The sequence below is a fragment of the Simochromis diagramma genome, unplaced genomic scaffold, assembly GCF_900408965.1.
Source record: "Simochromis diagramma unplaced genomic scaffold, fSimDia1.1 OVJJ01000176.1, whole genome shotgun sequence".
Taxonomy (NCBI): domain Eukaryota; kingdom Metazoa; phylum Chordata; class Actinopteri; order Cichliformes; family Cichlidae; genus Simochromis; species Simochromis diagramma.
This window is the reverse complement of record NW_024386892.1, coordinates 2,521,042-2,541,906: the sequence shown is the minus strand read 5'-3', so window position 1 is coordinate 2,541,906 and position 20,865 is coordinate 2,521,042. Positions and strand designations below refer to the sequence as shown.

General features: G+C 42.4%; 1 protein-coding gene across 2 annotated transcripts in view; it reads right to left on the bottom strand.

The window, feature by feature from the left end:
- The window catches only part of fbxw4 (F-box and WD repeat domain containing 4), a 40,142-nt gene extending 25,017 nt beyond the window's left edge, over positions 1 to 15,125 (bottom strand). Inside the window, exons 1-5 of one of the 2 annotated variants that reach the window (XM_040033909.1) lie at positions 15,003 to 15,125; positions 11,630 to 11,725; positions 11,209 to 11,394; positions 10,397 to 10,529; positions 8,679 to 8,764 (exon numbers count right to left, since the gene is read on the bottom strand). In XM_040033909.1, coding sequence (XP_039889843.1) covers positions 8,679 to 8,764; positions 10,397 to 10,529; positions 11,209 to 11,394; positions 11,630 to 11,725; positions 15,003 to 15,109 — 608 coding nt within the window. In that variant the 5' untranslated portion in view covers positions 15,110 to 15,125. Of the gene's footprint in view, positions 1 to 8,678; positions 8,765 to 10,396; positions 10,530 to 11,208; positions 11,395 to 11,629; positions 11,726 to 14,738 lie in introns of both variants that reach the window. The other variant, XM_040033908.1, reaches the window with a different exon arrangement.
- Between the last annotated feature and the right edge of the window lie 5,740 nt (positions 15,126 to 20,865).

Genomic DNA, 20,865 nt, shown 5'->3' with positions numbered 1-20,865 from the left:
GATCTTTTTGCATATATAACAAATAACTGCCAGACCATAACGCAGATATCATGTAATCCAAAAAGTCAAACATTACAAAGTACCATAGGTTGAGTTAGCATCTTCAAACATCTTGTTTTGACTAAGATGCATAGCTGATTTCCACAGATTTTCATATAGAGCTAGAGTTAGAAGATGTTCAGTGTATCTCTTGCTAAATGACTACATGACTTTTTTTTTTTACCATTGTTAACTAGCCTTAGTTAATTTACTCTATTTCTATACTTTTAGTTTAATATTATTTAATTTGACCCCTATGAGTGATACCCCCCCCCATTAACCTGTGTATCTTGAGCAGGATCAGTTTACAGGTTATCACCCTGAAGCCATGGATGGGGAGGGAGCTTGATGCAGAGTGCCTTGGGGCCCATGAAACCTAGCTGGGTGCAAAGATGCTACATTGTCCTTCCCTCCTGTAGGCCCACTACCCGCAGGAGGAGCTGTAGAGGTCGGGTACATTGTGCATCAAGCAGCAGTCAAGCATGGGGGCCATGTCGGTCCAATCCCAGGCTATTGAGGCTGACTACTGGGACATGGAATTTCACCTCTCTGGTGTGGAAGGAGCCCGAGCTTGTGTGTAGTGTTGACAGATCCCGACTAGATATAGTTGGGCTCACCTCAATACACAGGTCGGGCTCTGGAACCAGTCTCCTGAAGAGGGGCTGGACTTTCTTCCAGTTTGGAGCTGTCGTCAATAAGAGGCAGTGAAGAGGGGTGGGTATTCTTGTATCCCTTGGTTTGCTACCTGTACATGTGGAGGCTTTGCCACTGGACAAAGGGTTGTTTCCCTGCGTCTTCGGGGAATGGGTCCTGACAATATGACTGCCTTCTGAGAGTCACTGGATGGGGTGCTTCAGGGTCCTCCATCTGATGACTCCATTGTCCTATTGGGAGACTTCAATTCACATGAGCAATGCATCAAGTGACAGAGAGTGGAGTTCTGCTATTGGACTTCTGTGCAAATAACAGTTTGTCTATAACAAACACCACTTTTTAACATAAAGATGTGCACATGGCACCAGGACACCCTAGGTCATAGGTCAGTGGTCGATTTTGAAAACATATCATTGGATCTGTGATCATATGTTCTAAACACTCGGGTAAAAAGAGAAGCCCAGCTATCAACTGATCACTACCTCATGGTAGGTTGGATCAGGTGGTGGAGGAGGATGCTGGACGACCTGGCACATCTAAATGTATTGGGAGAGTGTGCTGGGAATGCCTGACAGAGGCCCTGATCCATGAGATGTTCAACTCCCATCTCTGGCAGAACTTTGACAGCATTTGGAGGGAGACTGGGGACATTAAGTTCTAATGGACCATGTTCGGCACCTCCATTTCTGAGGCTGCAGCAAGGAGCTATGGCTACAGTGTGGTTGGTGCCTGATACGGTGGTAGTCCTCGAGAAAGGTAGTGGACAGGTGAAAGGAGCCATGAGGCTGAAGTCCTGGTTAGCCTATGGGACTTTAAAAGCAGCTGAAGAATAGCAGCAGGCCAAGTGGAATGCAGCTCAGGTGGTAGCTGAAGCAAAAACTCAGTTGTGGGAGGAGTTTGGTGAGGCCATGGAAAAAGACTTTCAGTATGCCTCAAAGTGATTCTGGCAAATTGGCAGGCGACTTGGGGATGAGGTAGTACTCTACTCAGATGTTGGATAGTGGGGGTGGACCTCCTTAATCCTACTGACACATCTTCTGGAGAGGAAGCAGAGTCTGGGAACGAGGGGATGACTCTCCCATCACAAGGGGAGAGCTCAGTGAGGCAATTAAACAACTCCTTGGTGGCCGGAACCCTAGGGTGGATGTTCACTCCGAGTTCCTAAAGGTCCTGGATTTTATAGGGCTATAATGGTTGACACGCCTCTACAATACCACATGGAGATCTAGGGCGGAACCTCTAGACTGGCACACTGTGGTGGCGGTCCCAGAGGGAGGCCCAGAGGATGTGTTTTGACTACAGGGGGATTACACTCCTAAGCCTCCCTGGTAAGGCCTATTCAAGGGTACTGGAGAGGACAGTTTGTCTGTCTTTAGTCGAACCTTGGAAGCAAGAGCAACAATGTGGTTGTGGTTTTTGTGCCCCAGCTCTTTATCCTTACAATGATATTTGAGGGTACATGGGAGTTTACCCAACCAGTCTACATGTGGTTGTTATTGAAGAAAGCATTCAACTGCGTTCCTCAGACTATCCTGTGGGGAATTGCTTTGGGAGTATAGGATGTCTGACCCATTCCTACCAGCCATTCAATCCCTGTATAACCGTTACAGGAGCGTGATCCGCATTGGTGGCGATATGTCGGACTCTTTTCGGTAAATGCTGGACTCAGGGATGCCCCTTATCACCGATGCGGCTCATACTTTTTATGGACAAAATTTCTAGCTCTACTCAGGTGGCGGAAGGCTTTTTGTAGATGGTGTGTTTCTGTTGGTTTTATTAGATGGTTGCAGTGGAATGTGAAGAGCACCTTCAAGTCACCTCCAAGTCATGGTCCTAAGCCAAGAAAAGAGTGAACTGCCTACTCTGGGTCAGGGATGAGTTACTGCCCCCCAGGGGAGTAGTTTAAGTATCTCAGGGTCTTATTCATGTGAGTGAGGGGAGAAAGTAGCAGATGGATTGGGACCACACCTGCAGTGATGCTCTTGCTTTACCAGTCCCTTCCTGTTACCTATGGTCACAAGCTCTGGATAGTGACTGAAATTATAAGATTGTGGATACAAGTGTCAGAAATTAGCTTTCTCCAAAGGGTGGCGGGCCTCTCCCTTAGATATAGGGTGAGGAGTTGAGCAATCCGACAGGTGCTCATAGTAGAACCAGATAAGCTAGAAGAGGTGGTTGGGCGTTCTTACTTAGGCTGCTTCTCCCCGAACCCCAGATAAGGGGAAGAAAATGATTGAGATATGGATATTACTGAATGTATTTTCTAATTTTTATTAATTGTATTTGATGTACTTTTATTCTTCTTATAGGCCATTTCAATTTTTATTTCCTCATTATCAGCTTGTCAGTCATCTGTCAAAAAGTTTGATAATCTGCATGAAAGTTGCTATAAAAATGAAAGTTTGATTGATACTATAGTGCACATATTCACCCAAAATATGCCCCTCCTGATGGAAACAGACATGGACTGCCATTTATATAGTGTTTCTCCAAAATCCTTCTTGCTTTGAGACAACAGTGCTAACCACTGGACTTCCACAAAAGAAAAATCTATAGACAAAACAACGATCCTTAATAACCATCAACACACTGTTTGCAGTAGTTGCAGATCTACCAAACATTTAACTCTGTCTACCTATTTCAATTATGCATCGCTCTAGTAATTATTAAGTATCAATTGCTTGGAAACTGTTTACAAAGTTGCCAGTTTAAGTGTAGCTCTAAAACACTACTTGCTGTAAACTCAAGACAGGAGAACACCTGTACGAGTGCAGCAGGCTTTCACGTGCCAAGTGTGTTTTTGATGGGAATACTTGTGTGTTTGTTTCTCAGAGTGTATGTTTATTCATGGTAAGTGTGGGGGATCTGCAAGGTGTGTCGCTCTTAGGTGGAATGTCTGCTTGTAATATGTGTCTGAATGAAACTATCTGTGTGCGTCAGGAATGCAAGGTGCGTGCATGTGTGTGTGTGTGCATGCGCGTCTGTAATGAGGGGGTTTGGAACGAGCTGTGATTATTCTCGCCTCCTGCGGTGTAGGTTCTCTGGCTCTGTGGGCCCCAGAAAAAGCGCTCTGTATTTAGTGTGTGGGAACGCACATTCTGCCCCCTTATCGCTGTATTGTTGCAGCTTCGATCTTTTCTTCTCTTTTTTTAACTAATTGAATTCTTGACTCCTGAGCCACAGGAACGGCTCAGAAGAGACCAAAGAGAAAGACTTGAATTTCGAGCTTTTTCTTGCAGTTGAGTAAGGCAGAGCAGTGGGAGTGAAATTGGAGTGTCTGAGGTTGGGTGGCAGTGGTGGGCAGTAGTTAGAGAGGGCCAGTTCAGGATGGCTAGGTGGCTGCTGTGGCTTAACCCTGTACTTACTGGAGGTCAAAGGTCCTCCTTCCCTGGTGGTGGTGAGAAGTGTTGAAGAGATGGTTTACCCAACAATCATGTTCCTCTTTTTGAAACGTTCAAAGGCGCTTTTGGTCTCTGCAACATCTTTGTAGTTGTGCTTGAGGAATCCTACACAAAACAACTCAAACCCCCCCACCCGCCTGTTCTCACTTCTCTTCAGGGTAGCTGCTTTCTTCATTAGGTTCTGCCAACCCCCTCTTCTCTACATTAGTGATCAGTGTGGCATACCCTCCATGCCAAACCCCACCACATGGCCGTAAAGATTTAGTGTAAAGACATTTCTGGCTCTCTGCTTCTTGGTGGGAATTTTGAAGTTACTCTTTTTTTCTTTATATAGACATAGCAAGACTGCACACGCACACAAATGTGTAAGTGTCAGGGCCAATGAGCACTTAGAGATGATCCAAATAATTCATTATTTTACAAGTATCTCTGTCTGATCTATGAAGGGTTAGGGGTAATTTATACAATCAAAATAACCCGTTCTTGGTGCCAAATACTGATGACAACCTTTAGATGTTTTGTAGGATCCACGCCTGTACTGGAGCTGGAGCAGGAATGAAAGCATGTCACGGAGGAGTGGTCATAATGCTTGTTAAATGTTAAAACTACTTTAAATTTAAAAAATGTTTTATAATAACAAACAATTCTGATCCAAAACTGTAAAATGAAACATTTTCAGTTTATTAACTTATGCTGTGCTGAAATTAATTTAAATACATTTAACTGACTGTGTGAAGTGACTTCAATGAAACATTAGTAGAAATAAGTGTATTCACATTAATCACAGCTGTGCACCTAAACTGGAAGAACTGCATTAACACCAGCGTTTACCTGCTATTTCAGGTCAAAACTGCTGCTCTGTACAAGTTCTGTTGACTGTAATTAAATTAAAGTCATTAATCAGAATGTTGATCATTACAAAGAGGTAACATGGGTTCTTTATATATCTATTTTTATGTGCAGGGCTAACAAAAATGTAAACAAAAACAAAACATGTCATATTAATCAGCATCACTTTGGTTGAGACCAGTTACTGCAGGAAATACCTGGTCATCTATTCACCTACTAACTAACTGAAATGCCACTGCCTAGCCCCATACACACATACAGCAGTGAGAGAGCTACAATAGAAGTTGTTTATCAGTGCGTATCAGAATGGGAGAGTGACTCTGAGCACAGAATGGTTGATGGTCCCAGACGAGCATTTCAGAAACTGCACATATAATGAGATTTGGCTACATAACCATTTCTGGATTTAAAAATGGTAGAAAATAAATAAATTAAAATACATATACAGGCTAAATGATGATCTTCTAAATTTGTGAAAGATCATTTCCTCTCCAGCTTACGAGTTATCTGCTTTAAGGTGCACGTTTGAGAGTTATACCAGGCAGTCAAGTACTTCTGACGAAGCAGGAAAATTATTAACAAGATGATCGACCTCTGTTGGGGTAGCGTTCAGGTAGCTGCTCTGCTCTGTGTTGGTACAGGGCATTGAAGATGATAACAGTGGGTGGATTATATTCTTAAACTTAGTTACAGCGCTTTCAGAAAGACATCTACTGTGATAAAGTCTACTCTCCACCGCTGTGTAATCAATTATTGTAAATGTAAATGTTATCAGGAAATGATCAGACAGGAGAGGGTTTTCAGGAAACACTGTTACATGTTCAGTTTCTACGCCATATGTTAAAACAAGATCTAGAGTGTGATTAAAGTGGTGGGTGGGTTCTTTCACATTTTGAGAGAAGCCAATTGAGTCTAATAACAGATTAAATGCCATGTTGAGGCTGTCATTTTTAGCATCTACATGGATGTGGAGATCACCCGCTTCAGGACATGAAGTAATCCAGTGACAGCTGTATTTGCACTGCTACACAGCAAACTGCTGATAGTTCATCTGGCAAATGATAAACAAAGACCAAAGAACGCTTTGGTGGGACTTCGTTTACGTAGAGAAGTGGATCTTTCCATCACACACGATACGGCGTCACTGATTTCAAAGCAACCAATAAGATTAGGATCCGTCTTCCTTTGGACTCTGCCCTTCAAACTGTTAAAGGTCAGTTGATGTGAGTGAGCAGGCTTCAGCGTAGAGTGCAGTGAAAATCAAGGTTTATGTTCTAGTAGAGTTAGCACGCTTGCTATCCAGTGCAGGGATGGCCCATCTGCCTGCACAGAGCTGGTATGGATTGGTTCTGATCCTTTTATAGTACCATTCTACTCTATTGAAGCAGTCCGAGCACTGTATACAACAGGCCTCATTCACCAGCTCCTACAAACACTTTTTATTCCAAAGGGCTTTGTGTTCACACACTTTCACACTCCAGTAAGACATCAGAGTCCAGTTTGGCGTTCAGTATGTTGCCTAAGAATACTTTGGTAGACCTGCTCTGCCTCCCGTGTTACAGCTGTGTTCACCTGGTCTGCGCACGTACAGTTTGAAAAAATATCTCCGTCCACATGTAAACACCAAAAACAAAGTCAAACGCTGTTAAGAACATGCCAAATCCTAGCCATGTAGAAATGTTGGCCAATCAGAAGTCTAGAAGCCTGGGAGGAAAAAAGTACTTCTGAAAAGTTTGTGTGTTTTTCTGGGAAGGCGGATCATTTTGTGTTACTTTTCAAGTGCCTTCATCATTTCAAATGTTAATTACCAAAAACAGTATTTTGGTTGGTGTCGACAACAAAATGCATACAGCACACATACATTTACTTTAAAAGAATAAATGTATTCAACACCGATGACGACGTTGGTGTCGGGACTGTGAGCGCGTCTGTGTTGAATGTAGAAGCCATGTCCACAGTTCTGACAGCTGTAGACCGTTTTCTGGAACAAGCCACATTTATTGATACATTATTATTCTAAACACTTTAAGCACCTCATCAATTACTTACTTTACTATGGAGGGAAGCTTGAAAACCTGCATGAATAGGTACTGGGAGATAATGGAGACTACACGACAAAGCTGACCAGTACACCGTCATGCTGCCCACCCTGGGAGACACTTTCCTGATGAGTTTATGGTTTCAGTGATCAATTTCATAGTCTTTTATTAACTATGGCCTCAGCTACAGTCAAATAAATGGGAAATGTTCTTGAGAAATAGTCTACTCTGAAGGTCTGTCTCACTTTTCCTTTCACTGCTTTTTCACACATTCTCAGTTCGGTTCTTGCATCGGAGCATTTCCAGAGAGAAACGGTCAGAGGACCTTTTTTTCTTCTGTAAGCTGTAATTGAATTATTCCATATATGAACCAGTGCTGTGTCTACAACTAAGAACCTATTTTAAACTGTGTTTGTACACAGATGTTAATAGCAAAACAACATTTGGTTTCTTTAGCTGAATCTATGAAAAACAGATAATTCAGTTTAAGGGGCACAAGAGTGCATTTCTGCACCGACCACAGTCATGACAAATTCTGGGCATTTCCTGACGTGGTTTACAGCGTGTCTTTAAAAACATTGAGGAAACTTAAAACTTTGAGGACAAAGAACAAGTGGCACGCCTTATAAACCATGTCCGGCAGATGAAGCGTCTCTGTGGACGGACAATCACCTGCCTCTCAGACCAGCAGGTGATGAAGTGGATACTGTTACAAACGTCTGTCTGTGCAGTCAGCAGAGCTGTGAGTGTGTGTAAGTCTGTGTTATTAGGTTTCTGAGCCAAAACATGGTTGAGAAATCAAAGGCACTTCTAAAGCGCCGCCACAAAGAATCTGCTTCTGCTGTTTCACGCACAATCAGTCTGTGACCAGCCAACGTCTGAAAATCAGCAGAAATCTGCCAGCTGCTTTATTACAAACTAGATTTAAATGAAATATACCTAAAAATGATGCAAATGTGGGCATGACAGAAATGAGTTTGCATTGAATGTAACAAAAGAAGAAACAAGCCGGGCCACAGTGTTAATGCTGCTGCTCCATGTTTGTTCACACTTATCCTTTTTTTTTTTATTGGTATTTATTTTACTTTATTAGCTTTTATTTAACACATTTAACCTTTTTTCGTGGAATCCTTTTTGTATCGCCCAGATTTCCTACAACAAAATTAAGATGAGCTGCAGTCAAAGGTTTTTAGTCTGGTGATTCCTGTTATTCGCTGTGTAGCACCGTGGTAGTGTGCACTGAGCCACTGCACACGGCTGGAATGAAACTAAAACCACTGAACCGTGATGATGTTCCTGCGCCACATGTAGGTATAACATGGCACTGACACCTGCATGACTCATGGTTCCTCACTGTTTACTTATCATTAGTTTCTTTCTTTCATGTCTTTCTTTTAGCACCACTGTGGGTCAGTGTTCCAGTTATGTGCTCTTGTAAAAATTATGACTGAACAATGGCAACAAAGAGTTAAAGTTAGTTGCCAATGCTGCATTCACACATTCAACTTATTAACGTCACTTTTATGCATAAACGATGCAGGAAAGCTGCTACTCTTTAACAAGGGCTGAAAAACTGGGTTCTTAGAGCTGCAACAGCCCCCAGGTCCTGGTGAGGTGCCAGCACGTCCAGCAGCTACTATGAAAAAGTGCTTTAAATAACGATAAGAGAAAACACAAGTGAGTGGGTGACTCTTACCTCAGTGTGGGATTAATAGCCACGGACCACACTCTGTCACACATGGGAATTGTATCTCTGGGAGCGGTGCAAGTCAAACTCCAAATCTAAAGAAAAAAACCTTATTAGATCATCTATGGATTAAATGACAAATTAAATTAAATGACATCATTATTTTAATACCAATAACTGAACACATGATGATTTAAATATAGGAGTGAAATGTAGCATTTGTTTAGTTAAAATATGAGTAAATGTTTCGTTAACTTCAGTCTTATAAACATGGAGCGGACAGCCTCTGTGTACAGGTCAGGATGCTCTGCGTTTCCTGTGAGCAGTGGGGGCGGGGACACAGCAAGGACAGGACGGATATCAGAAAAGTCAGAATTAACTTTTGTCTACCTTCATGTGTTCGGTACGCAAACAGGGACCGTGTTACTTTATAATGGGACATAAATCTGGTGAAGTTCTTCTGTAATGCTTATCAATGATTATTCTACTAGATCCACAATTTTATGAGCTGTGCACCACAATCATCCAGATTAAAACAAAGATTACAAGTATTTCATTTTGAATATACAGCATATGAAAGCTTTCCTGTTGAATTCAACTATATTAAAAAGCTTTTTGCAGATTTACATCCAGCTGTATCCACTGTGTTTAAACATGCTTGCCAGTGATTTCACTGTTACGTGTAAAAACTACAGTTATGTCCTTAAATATTTGGACAACTTTTTCCTCGTTTCGTCCTGCACATCATCACAATGAATTTTAAATAAAACCTCAGATGTAGCTGAAGTGCAGAGTTTCAGCTTTGACTCAGTGGGTTGAACAAAAAGATTACATAAAAATGTGAGGAACTAAAGCATGTTTAACACCGTCCCTTCATGTCAGCAGCTCATAAATAATTAGACAAATTAAATGCGTGAAGATGAAATGTTCGTCTCTAATACTCGGTATAAATCCCTTTGCTGGACTGACAGCGTGAAGTCACCAGGTGCTGGTTTGCTCCTGTTTAATGCTCTGCCAGGTCTTTACTGCAGCTGCTGTCCATTATACAACTATATATAACCAAATATGTTTCAGTAAACAGATAAAAGACTTGTGTCAGTGTCCAAATATGTATGGAGCTAACTGTAACCAGCTCGGTGTATGATTGGGCAGGTTCCTGAGTTTCAGGAAGTTGTGCAAAGAGCTCCGCAGTTTAAGAAACTGCAAAGAAGCAGGTATTTATCTAAGCTATATAACGTCAGGAAAGCATCACAACTTGATGCTTAAAAATAAAAACAGACTCGGTGCTTTTCAGCTGGCCTAAGGCCGTCTGCCAGTCTGTCCATCGTCCATTTCTATTCCTCTGATGCAGCTCAGGAGCTGTGAAGACGTGAGGCACATCCTGGACATGCTGCCAGTCTACTGCAGGGCTAATACAAATAACAACCATTCAATCTCACATCTGCACTGCACTAGTTAACCTAGCAAGCCAATGCAGGCACAGGGAGAACATGCAAACTGTACACAGAAAGGCCTCAGACTGGATCAGAACCCACGACTGCTGCTGTGCCACCCCCGGTGATTTGGCTGAATAGTGAAGGGACCGTTTGACTTGCGATTGGCTCACAGTTCAAAAGTGATTTGCAAATCATTGATATGACATTTTACACAGCATCTTAGAAGTAGGACTGTAAACACTCTGCTACTGTGCATCACATAATGAACCCGAAGCGTAGAGTCGTTCTGACCCGGGCTGTCCGGTCTCTGGAGCCGCTGATGATGAGTCCGTCTTTAGCATCCACACAGTTCACCTCCTGGTTATGACCTGAAAACTCCACTGGCACATCACTTCTCCTGCTGTGGACGACGATCTTCCCGTCACTGACACCGATAAAGAAGAGCATTAGACTTTCTTTACATTTCAGCCGTCCAAAGTAAATCTGTGTTCACATAAACAGAAGCTCTGAAGTTGTTTGATCGGCTGGAACCCACAAATCAAAAGTCTTGACCTCTCTTATGCTGACAGGGGCACAGTAAATGTCTTTACATCAGTGTAAACCAGCGCTTCGTTCAACCAGCCAGATGTATGGAAGCGTGACAGTAAGTCTGAGCCACGGTCTCAAGCTCTCTTTGCTCACTCATCACATAACATTTCACATGTATTCAAATTTAGCAAATGTAAAACCTTTTGAATCCGAGCTGGATGTACTCGTGTTTTTGGGTCTAGATTATTGCCCATAAAGGAGTTGCAGAGTGCGTTTTGAATGTGGACCCTTCTGAGACACTGTTTAAAGCTTATATAGACCCCGTGTAAGGAAATCAGGATCAAATACGCCAAAATAAGGCTAAGCATTAAGGCTGTATCAGCTGGTGGTGTTATAACAAAGTGGAAGTGACTGGTCAATACAGCAACTCAGCTACCAAATGGTAAGCCCCATAAGAATCAGAGAGCAGGGTCAGCGATGCTGAGGTGTGCAGACGTGTCAATCTCTACAGACCTCCAAACTTCAGGTTTCCTTCAGATTAGCTCAAGAACAACCAACAGTTTTCCTTCAGCTACCTTCCACCGCTGATCAGGAGAGAATCTGTGAGAACGAAGCGACAGACGTCACCCTTGTGGCCCGAGTAGACTTCAAACGGACTACGCTGGAGTCTCCCCGAGTCTTTGTGGATATGGTACACCTTTATGTCAGCAGCCTGAGACAGAAAAAGAGTGTCCCCGTCCAGCTGTAACCATGGTAACAGTCTGACAATGAGATACAAATAAAATGTGAGCGATTTCAACGTCACACCTGAACGTCTTTAAAGTATGCAGATAATGAGGTAAACTGGCTCTTTATCAGGCAGAGATATGATGAACAGTTCTTCTGTGAAACCGATCACAAGTTTAATCTTTGATGGCACTGAAATCCAAACTCTCGTTGTACATCTGGACATGTCTGCATGATGTGAACTGAAATAAGGTACAACAGGGGACTTACTTAGTTTTCCATCTCAGAGGAATTCTTCTCCTGCAGATCCCGGTGTACCAGTTTTGAGCAATCTTCACTCTGTCCTTCAGGCGTATGAGAGGATATCTGCAGGGACAGCAACAACCGAGATGACTACACTTTGATCTGCGTGGGTTTGAATGCTGGTGGCATTATCCATGAAAACAATGCACATCTGACCCTTTCATCAATCTATACATTTTCAGATGACACGTGAACATTTTTATGAAATAAAATGTTTTGTCACAGAAAAACTGTGACGTGCAAACTGTTGTTCAGAACTTCTCAAACATCTGTCAAAGAGTATGGTTACAATTTCAATTCAGTTTTATTTATATAGCATCAAATCACAGCAACGGTCACCTAAAGGCTCTTAATATTAAAATAAAGACGCTACAATAATACTGCATCAATAATCTTAGGAGCTGTTTACTGAACTTACATATAACCCCACAATACATTTGAATCAGCTTGTTGAGAGGGTCACCTGACCCTACGGCTTCAGCGAGGAATTCGATTATAAACGCTCTGTAGCGCGCCGCTGTGTTAAACGATGTCAACACCAGCGTTTCACCCACACGTGCCACTAAAAACAGACCTGCAACAGAATGAATACAAAGTCTGACAGCCCACTGATGACACCACAGCAGCAGTGATGATGACCCTGGCACAGAGTCTGCTGACACACCGTGAAGAGGCGGAGCCGTTACCGGCACGCTGAGCTCAGCGAGCGTGAAAGAAACACCAGCGCTGTTCCTGTAACCACCACAAAACCTTTACTGGGACAACGTTAGCAGGAGTCCATCAAAGCACCTGATCAACAAGCTGTGACGGTTGCAGCTGCTCCACCCTCAGCCTGCACATGTTCCATTATACTACGCAGACAAACTGCTGACTTGATGCATGTTTACATCCAGCTTAATGAAGGCCGACGCCAGCAGGACATGATACCTGCAAACGTGGGTGAGTCTAAAGGGACGTGGGGGGGGGACCAGACCACAGTATTTCAATTCTTTTGTAACAATTCTCAGATTAAAAGTGATATAAAATATTGTATTAATAAAAATGCATTCATAATTAAAAACACAAAAACAAGCCAATACAAAAACGTACGTGGGCCATTAAACCCTGAGCCACTGAGCTGAGGGGTGTCAGCTTGGACCCTGAATTGTTATTATTATTAAATAATGTCCACACCATGATAAAGGTTCTGCTTCCAGCAGCACAAACATCTGCCTCGTATTAACGAGAGAGCCTGTCAAGAATACAGAGGGAAGACTTTTTGACTGTACTGGAGATGATTCATGTTTTCTTTTAAAAATGTAGTCTTAATATGGCACTTACAGTCAAAGGGTTTCGTCTAGTATGCAGTTACATTTAAAAGCACCGACATTTCTACAATTGAAAGCAGTGAGCATTCACTTTAAAAGACCTGATTTTTCTCTTTTGAATATTTGTTATTGCTCATGAATAAAACTAAAGTATTTCCATTCATTGATAGATTACAAATAGAGAGCTGCAGCCTTAGTTTACACAAATGATTTTTTCTTTCAGCTTCCTACTGCGACTCTGTCTCTATGCAAACGGTTTTGGTGATATTTTACTGCAAAGAAAATTCAGCACGGTCAGGTTTAGTTAATGTTAGCCTGAACAATTGGAGATCACTATGACAACAGTGGTTTTCATCTTAGTTGTTCATGCAGGCTGTCCTCTTTAAGAACCGTGCTTGCTCACATAAAGGTGAGGGAAGAAAGTGCATCTAAAGTTCAAAAACAATGAAAGGAAGACGTCAGATCTCAATGGGAACTCAAATCATCCTGCATATGGGCTGGACAGTGTGTTAGGACTGAAAGGATGCAGCATCATTAGTTAGAAATGAAAATCATACAGGGCTGAATACATAGACCTGCAAAAACAAAGTGAAAAAACGATGAAGCCAGTCCAAATTTCATTGCAGCAACTCAAACTGTGCTCTGTGCTCCCGCATGCGTCTAACGAGGCGACAAACGGTGTCCTGAGTGATCTTCTCCCAGATCTGGACCAGGGCATCATTACGATCCTGAACAGTGTGAGGGGCAACGTTGCAGCAGTGGATAGACCGACACGTAATGTCAGAGGAGCTCTATTGAAGTGAGGCAAGTGTAGAGAGCAATCAACAGACTGATCCAGGAACTGCCCGGTGAACCCAGGACCCAGTGTGCATCAATGGGTCCACACTGACAGACTTCTTTGGGTCGTTCTCTATAAAAGCTAGCATCTTTTCAAAAACGCAGAGCAGCTCTCTGTCACCAAACATTTACGTTTAACTCTCTTCTCCGTTATGATACTTGATCTTGACCTTGTCATATAACTGGCTAATTCGATATTAGCATAAATGGCTGGTATATGCATTTTACTGCTCGGCGTACTCTCAGTGATGCACTTTATTTTGAAAAGCCAGACAATCAGAGGTCTGAAACTGCAGTTTTCTAACTGACTGGAATGATCTAAAACCTGAACACCATAAGGGTGAAAAACACACAAAATAACTGACAGACAAGATGAGGACAACACCACGAGTCCCACTCTGGTTCCTGACTTTACAGTGCTCGCACCTTAAACTAAATACTAGGATCAGGACTTGAGGTCAGGCGTGGAACCTTTGGTTCAAACACTGCACTGCTGACTGAGAAGCAGTATCAGGGCAGCTGTCTCAGTTCGTGGTCACAGATGTGGAACACTTACTCCCTCATAGCAACACGTGTACGTTTAAGCCAAAGCAGGTGATGCTGCAGCCTGAATTTCACATCGCATTTTATGAAAAGCTACTTAGTCGCGTTTATCGCCGTCATTCAATTAAAAGTGCTGAAAGTGGTTTAAAGTGCATCACTTTTATTTAAAGTAAAAGGAAGTCTGTTTACTGTTTCTGTAAAATGATGCACTGGGACCACAGCGTTTACGGCTACACACAACAACATGCCACGGCCACAGGTGTGGGGTCAGCTGCTGTCACCGTGAGACGGTGCGGCAGCAGCACGGGCCAATGGACGCTGCATGTTAGGCTAACGCTAAGCTACAAACACCCAGCAGCTTGCTCAGAAGTGTGCGACTGTTTCCTTACATGTCCTTCCCCTCCCGAGTAATGCCCGTGTTTAAAAGATCTTTAGCAATCTTCTTCCAAACAGCGTCCCGGTTTACAAAGCGGCAAAAGCTTCTACAAACTTGAGAGAGGCGACTGAGAGATCTGTAGTCCAAATAAGATAAGATGTAATAGAGTAGATCCTCTGGCAGCTGAGACAGCAGCATGGCGAGCCCTCGGCCACCGCTGCGCCGCTCTCGAAGCCTCTATGTCCGGTTCTGCGTGTTTAGTTTGTGTATTACGCACAGCGGTAAGGTTTCATCGCTCACAGAGCAGGGACAGAGATGAGACAGGAAGCCATTCTTGCAATGAACCACCGCCTGATGACGACACGCAACGTGTCTGTACGTCATGACGTCACGTGTTGCTTTCCCGTTTTAGGCTCGACTCGTTGTTGGCCTCCACTGCAAAAGTCAGATTTCTAATGACATCACATTGTTCTTGAAAGAGAAAAAAAGAGGTTAAAAAGCAGCAAAACAGCGCATGCGTGTGTGCACAGACAGGGTTTATTTGGGAGTCCAATGAAGGGCTTCAGTTAAAAGAAAATTACATTCGAGTGTTGTTCTACAATATTTGAAGTAAAAAACAAACAAACAAAATTACATTTTCGGAAACATGTATAATTTTATAAATATATAATATTTAAGTTTGAGACCCCTGCTCCTTTAGCTCCTCTGCATTAACCTTGGTTTGTCCTTGTATGAGTCACCTACCAGCCCGCCCTCCTCGACTCTGTTCTCTGTTGGACTCAGTAAATGAACCTGCTGGATACATTTCCTGCTCAAACACCCCCAGTCCGTGGAAAACTCTCTCGGCAACCTCCTCCTAGGAGTAACTCACTCCAGCTCGCAAGTAAGCCACGTTTTTGCCCAGCCTTTCATACTTTTGTCTGCATCAATGGAATATTTCCCCCAGTTAACTCTGTGTCAATCACAGAGCTAGGAGAAAACGATACACACTAATAACCAAATTAAGAATAGCTAATTGGGGACGGGAATCGAGAACTGGTACCCAGTGCTTCAATTTCTTGGAATTTTTAGTCTGTTTGCTTATTGGTTCCACAGTCAGCTGATTTCAGTTTGTGTGTTGGAGAATAGTGGTGCAGGCTCCAGCACTGAAACTGTGCTCAGAGTTGGATCACATCCCACATCGCTTAAGAAAAAACATTTAATATTAATATTATGAATAATATTAACAAGATACTTCAAGTCTGTGTGTGGCTTATTGACAGACAGCTGTTCCCCATTAAACTGAATGGATTTGATCTGTGAATGTGCACATTGTGCCACTGTCTAAATACTTACAATCTGAATAAGTTTACTTTGAGTTTTTGCAACTTCTAACTACGTGTTCTTGTTTTATGTATATGCACACAGTGTTTCATCAGAGAAACTTATTTGCATAGTTTCAAGTTTATAATTGTTCTAATTCTAGTTGGTAAAATGTTTAATTTTGCCTTAATTGATGTTTTTAATAAATGACTTGTTATATTGTTCATTCCAGCTTCCTGATTACTGCCTACTTGTTTTTGCTAAAAACCTAAATTAAAAACAAGCAAATGTGTTACTTTTCCTTTTCAGGATCAGCTTTTGTCCAGAAAATTTCTTGCTAAAACCAACAGTTCATGTATTTCAAACAAATCATCTTTATCTTCTAACAAATATTTACAAATTTACAATTTCAATAAATTTACAATTTGCAAAAAAAATTTCCATTTCCATATAGCTACAGTTGTCAAACTATACAACTATACATCCTGGCAGGAGGTCAGTTATTCTGTCTGCAAGTCCTGCGGTTCACATGTATCAGTGGGGAAGGAAGTAAACTCCACGTTACCCACTGATGCGTTCGCTGCTGTACAGGTGTTACATGGTAAAAAGTTTAATGTTTAAAATACAACACCTTAAGAATGGGGTGAATGATGCTTGTGTAAATGCGTTTTGAGAACTCGTTTTTTATCATAACAGCAGACATGTGTGAGCTTCAGTCATCTTCACTGTTTATCTGCAGTTACATTAAAACACTCCTCTGTGGGAGAGTTTTGGATGGAAGCTTTAGAAACTTTGTAGTTACTTTTTTATTTCACTAAGTTCAGTTTCTCACGCAGGTGACTTCATGTCCATAAATTAGAGGCCGATACTTCTAAAGTATATGATACATAACTTCAGAGCAACAGAAGGTTTGGTTTGAATGTCTTTACTGCTGTTCTCTCCTGGCCTGCAGACCCTGGGACAGTTTCGCCACTAAAACTGTCAAGGCTGTGTTATGGTCACATGACTACCAAAGGTTCATTGACCTTAGCTGTTTAGCATCAGTAGCATCAGTTTGTGCTCATTCACATTATTTTACAAGTTGCTCTTTGATGAGCTGAACTGTTTGTAATTAAAACATGCATCATAAAAATGTGTGTTCAAAGCTTTGCACTCTAAAGGATGAACCAAACACTACGCTGGCAAAACATCATTTATGGCTGGCTTTCCAGCTGAACTATCATGGCTAAAAAAGACAAGAGGTTGGGAGGAGGGATACATGGAGTGGAAAGGATGTATGGGGTTTGCAGTGGGGGTGTTTGAAGGGTGAGGGGGAGTCCTTTTCTTTTGATCTTTGATAGCAAAAGGGCGGAAAAGAGCGAGGGAGCTTTGCCAAAGCTGGCAAACACATTTAGCTGGTAATTGTTCAGATTATACTGACAATCTGTGTTAGAAATGCACAGACAAACAAAGGTTTACAGCTCCAGTTGGAAAAGTCAACAGGTCCTGTGTAAAGCCTGTGCATAAGCAATAAAACTGCTGAGCTAGAGCGTTACTGTGATCAGCTGAGTGCGTTTCAGTTATCCACACTGGTCTAACTGGTGGTTTTAGCAGTTTAAAGCCTGCCATTTCTGAAGGAAATCCACCTTATTGCTTTTGTGCTCATTGCATAATACATATACATTACAGTATGAAACTAATCAGACTTCTTGAGCTGTCTGTAGTCACCTAATTACAGGAAATCAACATCTCACAGATGCATTTTTCAAATGAACTCATTTTTAAATTTGGACCATTACACGTTGTAATATTGTAAAAAAGTTTACTCAGCAAATAGAGAGAAATCTCAGGAAACTGAGAGTGGCCTTTGGGACCGACAGTGTATCCTTGTTGAAAATAGGCTGACATGTTTAGGAAGTCTCCAGGGTGTCACTAACAAAGTCCTGAGAACTTTTTCAACGTATCTGTTTTTTATTTTTCAAATCCATTTTTCTGATTCTGTATTGGTTCACAGTTCAGACAGAGGCCTGTTTAAATATATTTATGTTACTCTGATTTGCTAAGCCATTAAAAATCAAGCTGCAGGAGGACGGGAACACGCAGGTCGCCAGTGTCACAGGGCACAGAAAGACAGAAAACCCGGGCATGGTGGTTAGCACTGTGCCTCACAGAGTATGTAGCCAGCATCTGGCCAGGGCCTTTCTGTGTCAGGTATGCACACTTTCTCCACATCTGGGTGAGTACTCAAGTACTCCAGCTTCCTCCTAAAGACATGCAGTTCCTGTGGCTGAAGCATTCTCCAAATGCTTCAGCATTTAGTGAATTTTCACAATAAATAAGGGTGTCAAAAAAGAACTAGTTAAATGTTTTAAACAGAATAAAGATAGGATTTATTGCCCTACCACATTTCCAGTATCTCTAAATAGCATTTTTAGTTGAAATTAGACTTGCAAGTTGCAACATTCTAGCCCAGAGAAAAAGGGCTGTTTCCTCACTGGGATAATCCTCGTCTTATTGAGTGTACTGGCTTGTGGCATTTGAGGCTGCTTAGAAGGACAGGATGACATTGCATGATCACCCCTGCTATTTTACAGCCTACATAGGGGAGATCGAGGCAGGGGTTAAACTGGTGCTCACACAAATTAAGAAAGTAGCTCTGTTTGTTTATTTAGGGTCATGGATGATGATCCATCCATCCATCCATTTTCTTCCACTTATCCGGTGCTGGATTGCGGGGGCAGCAGCCTAACTAGAGAAGACCAGACCTCCCTCTCGCCAGCCACCTCCTTCAGCCTGTTTAGGGGAACACCAAATGTTCCCAGGCCAGCTAAGAGATATAATCTCTCCAGCGTGTCCTGGGTCTGCCCCAGGGACTCCTCCCGGTCCGACATGCCTGGAACACCTCAGCCAGGAGGCGCCCGGGAGGCATCCTAGTCAGATGCCCGCGCCACCTCAACTGGCTCCTTTCGATGTGGAGGACCATGGCCTCAGATTTGGAGGTGCTGATTTTCATTCCTGCTGCTTCACACTCGGCTGCGAACTGCTCCAGTGTGAGCTGGAGGCCATCGCCCGATGAAGCCAACAGAACCACATCATCTGCAACAAGCATGATGGGTGATGATGTCTCCATAAATCTTACCTGACGATATTACCCTATTTTTATGCATTAGTACTGCTTCACATTCAGTTTTCAATTCAGTTCAATTTTCTTTACATAGCACCAAATCACAACAATCAGATAACTCCCATAGGGCAACTATTTGGTGACAGTGGGAAGGAAAAACTCCCTTTTAACAGGACAAAACCTGCACCAGAACCAGGCTCAGAGAGGGGCGGGGCCATCTGCTGTGACCGGGTGGAGGTGAGGGGAGGATAAAAAGGATAAAAGACACGCTGTGGAAGAGAGCCAGAGGTTAATAATAACTAATGATTAAATGCTGAGTGGTGCATAAACACAGTGAGTGAATAAGGAACATAGTAGACTACTGCAGCATAACTAAGGGAGGACTCAGGGTCACCTGGTCCAGCTCTGACTATAGCTTTGTAGAAAAAGGTCCGTTTTAAGCCCAGTGTTAAAAGTAGAGAGAGTGTCTGTCTCCCACTCTACTCTTAAATATCACAGGAACCACAAGTAAACCAGCAGAGAGCGAAGTACTTGACTTTATAAGTACTTGAAGACGTGACAGGTCATTGACACTGAATATATTGTTTTTTGCAAACTTAACTTTGATGAGGTGGTTAAAATATATATGTGGGGTTTTTTAGCGGGGAGATCTAGTAATCTCTGTTAATATTTTTCCTGACCTTTCTCACCTCAAGTAGGTGTTTTAGTGAACAGGATACGGAAAAACATAGAGTGAGTGGAAAAGACAAAGAGCAGCAAAGAGCCTGGGGTCAGATTCAAAGCTGGGCCGGTGCACCTGTCCTTTGGTAACTGGGTCACCTGCTCAGCCCTGCAGACCCCAGGCAAACTTACAACTTTTATATTAAGGAGGATCATGTCCTCTTTCAAGCAGGCCACACCACCAGAGGAAACATCTGATTTGAAACATGAAATGAATTCACGTGGATTTTTAACCATTTAAGAAATCAGCTGATTCATAGAAATGAACTGGCAGTTTGGGTATTTCTATATATTTTATTTTATCTTATTTTATTCCTGTCAGTCTGCCCCAGGGCAGCTGTGGCTACACCTGTAGCTGCCTCCACCAGTGTGTGAGTGTGAGCGTGGATGAACAGTGGAATTGTAAAGCGCTTTGAGGGCCCCGAAAAGCGCTGTATAAATGCAATCCATCATTATTATTATTATTATTTCATTTTTTGCTAGTGACAGGACAACTGTTTTTTTAAGTAGTTTTTTTGTCAACAGGTGAAGTGACAAAGTAAACAAGATGTTATTGATATCTGAGGGCAGCCCTTTACTTTTCCCACTTAGCTGTCACCAATCTCATAATATTCTCAGGCATTAAATGGAAACTGGACTGGACAAATCATATTTACCCACATTCTTACATATCAGTGCACAATTTAGAGTAACCAATAACCTAACATATAGTACATCTTTTGGAGGAAGCTGAAGTACACAACCTGTTTTTCCCAGATGGTCTTACCTTCAGGGCGATCTCTTTATTACGCATTGTTGCTCCTCGTCTCCTGTCCTCCAACAGTAACTGTCTTCTTGAAAACAAAGTAGTGCTCAACTTGTAATTACAAACCAGTGTTTTGAATGTGTGTGTTGGTTAGTTGATGGAGTTCACAAAAAAACCTGCTTCCTGCTTCATCCTCAGATGCCACACATTCCCGGCCCTTCGTTCGTGCAACTCCGGAAGATATGGAGACACAGGCTGCTCCAGCTGTCA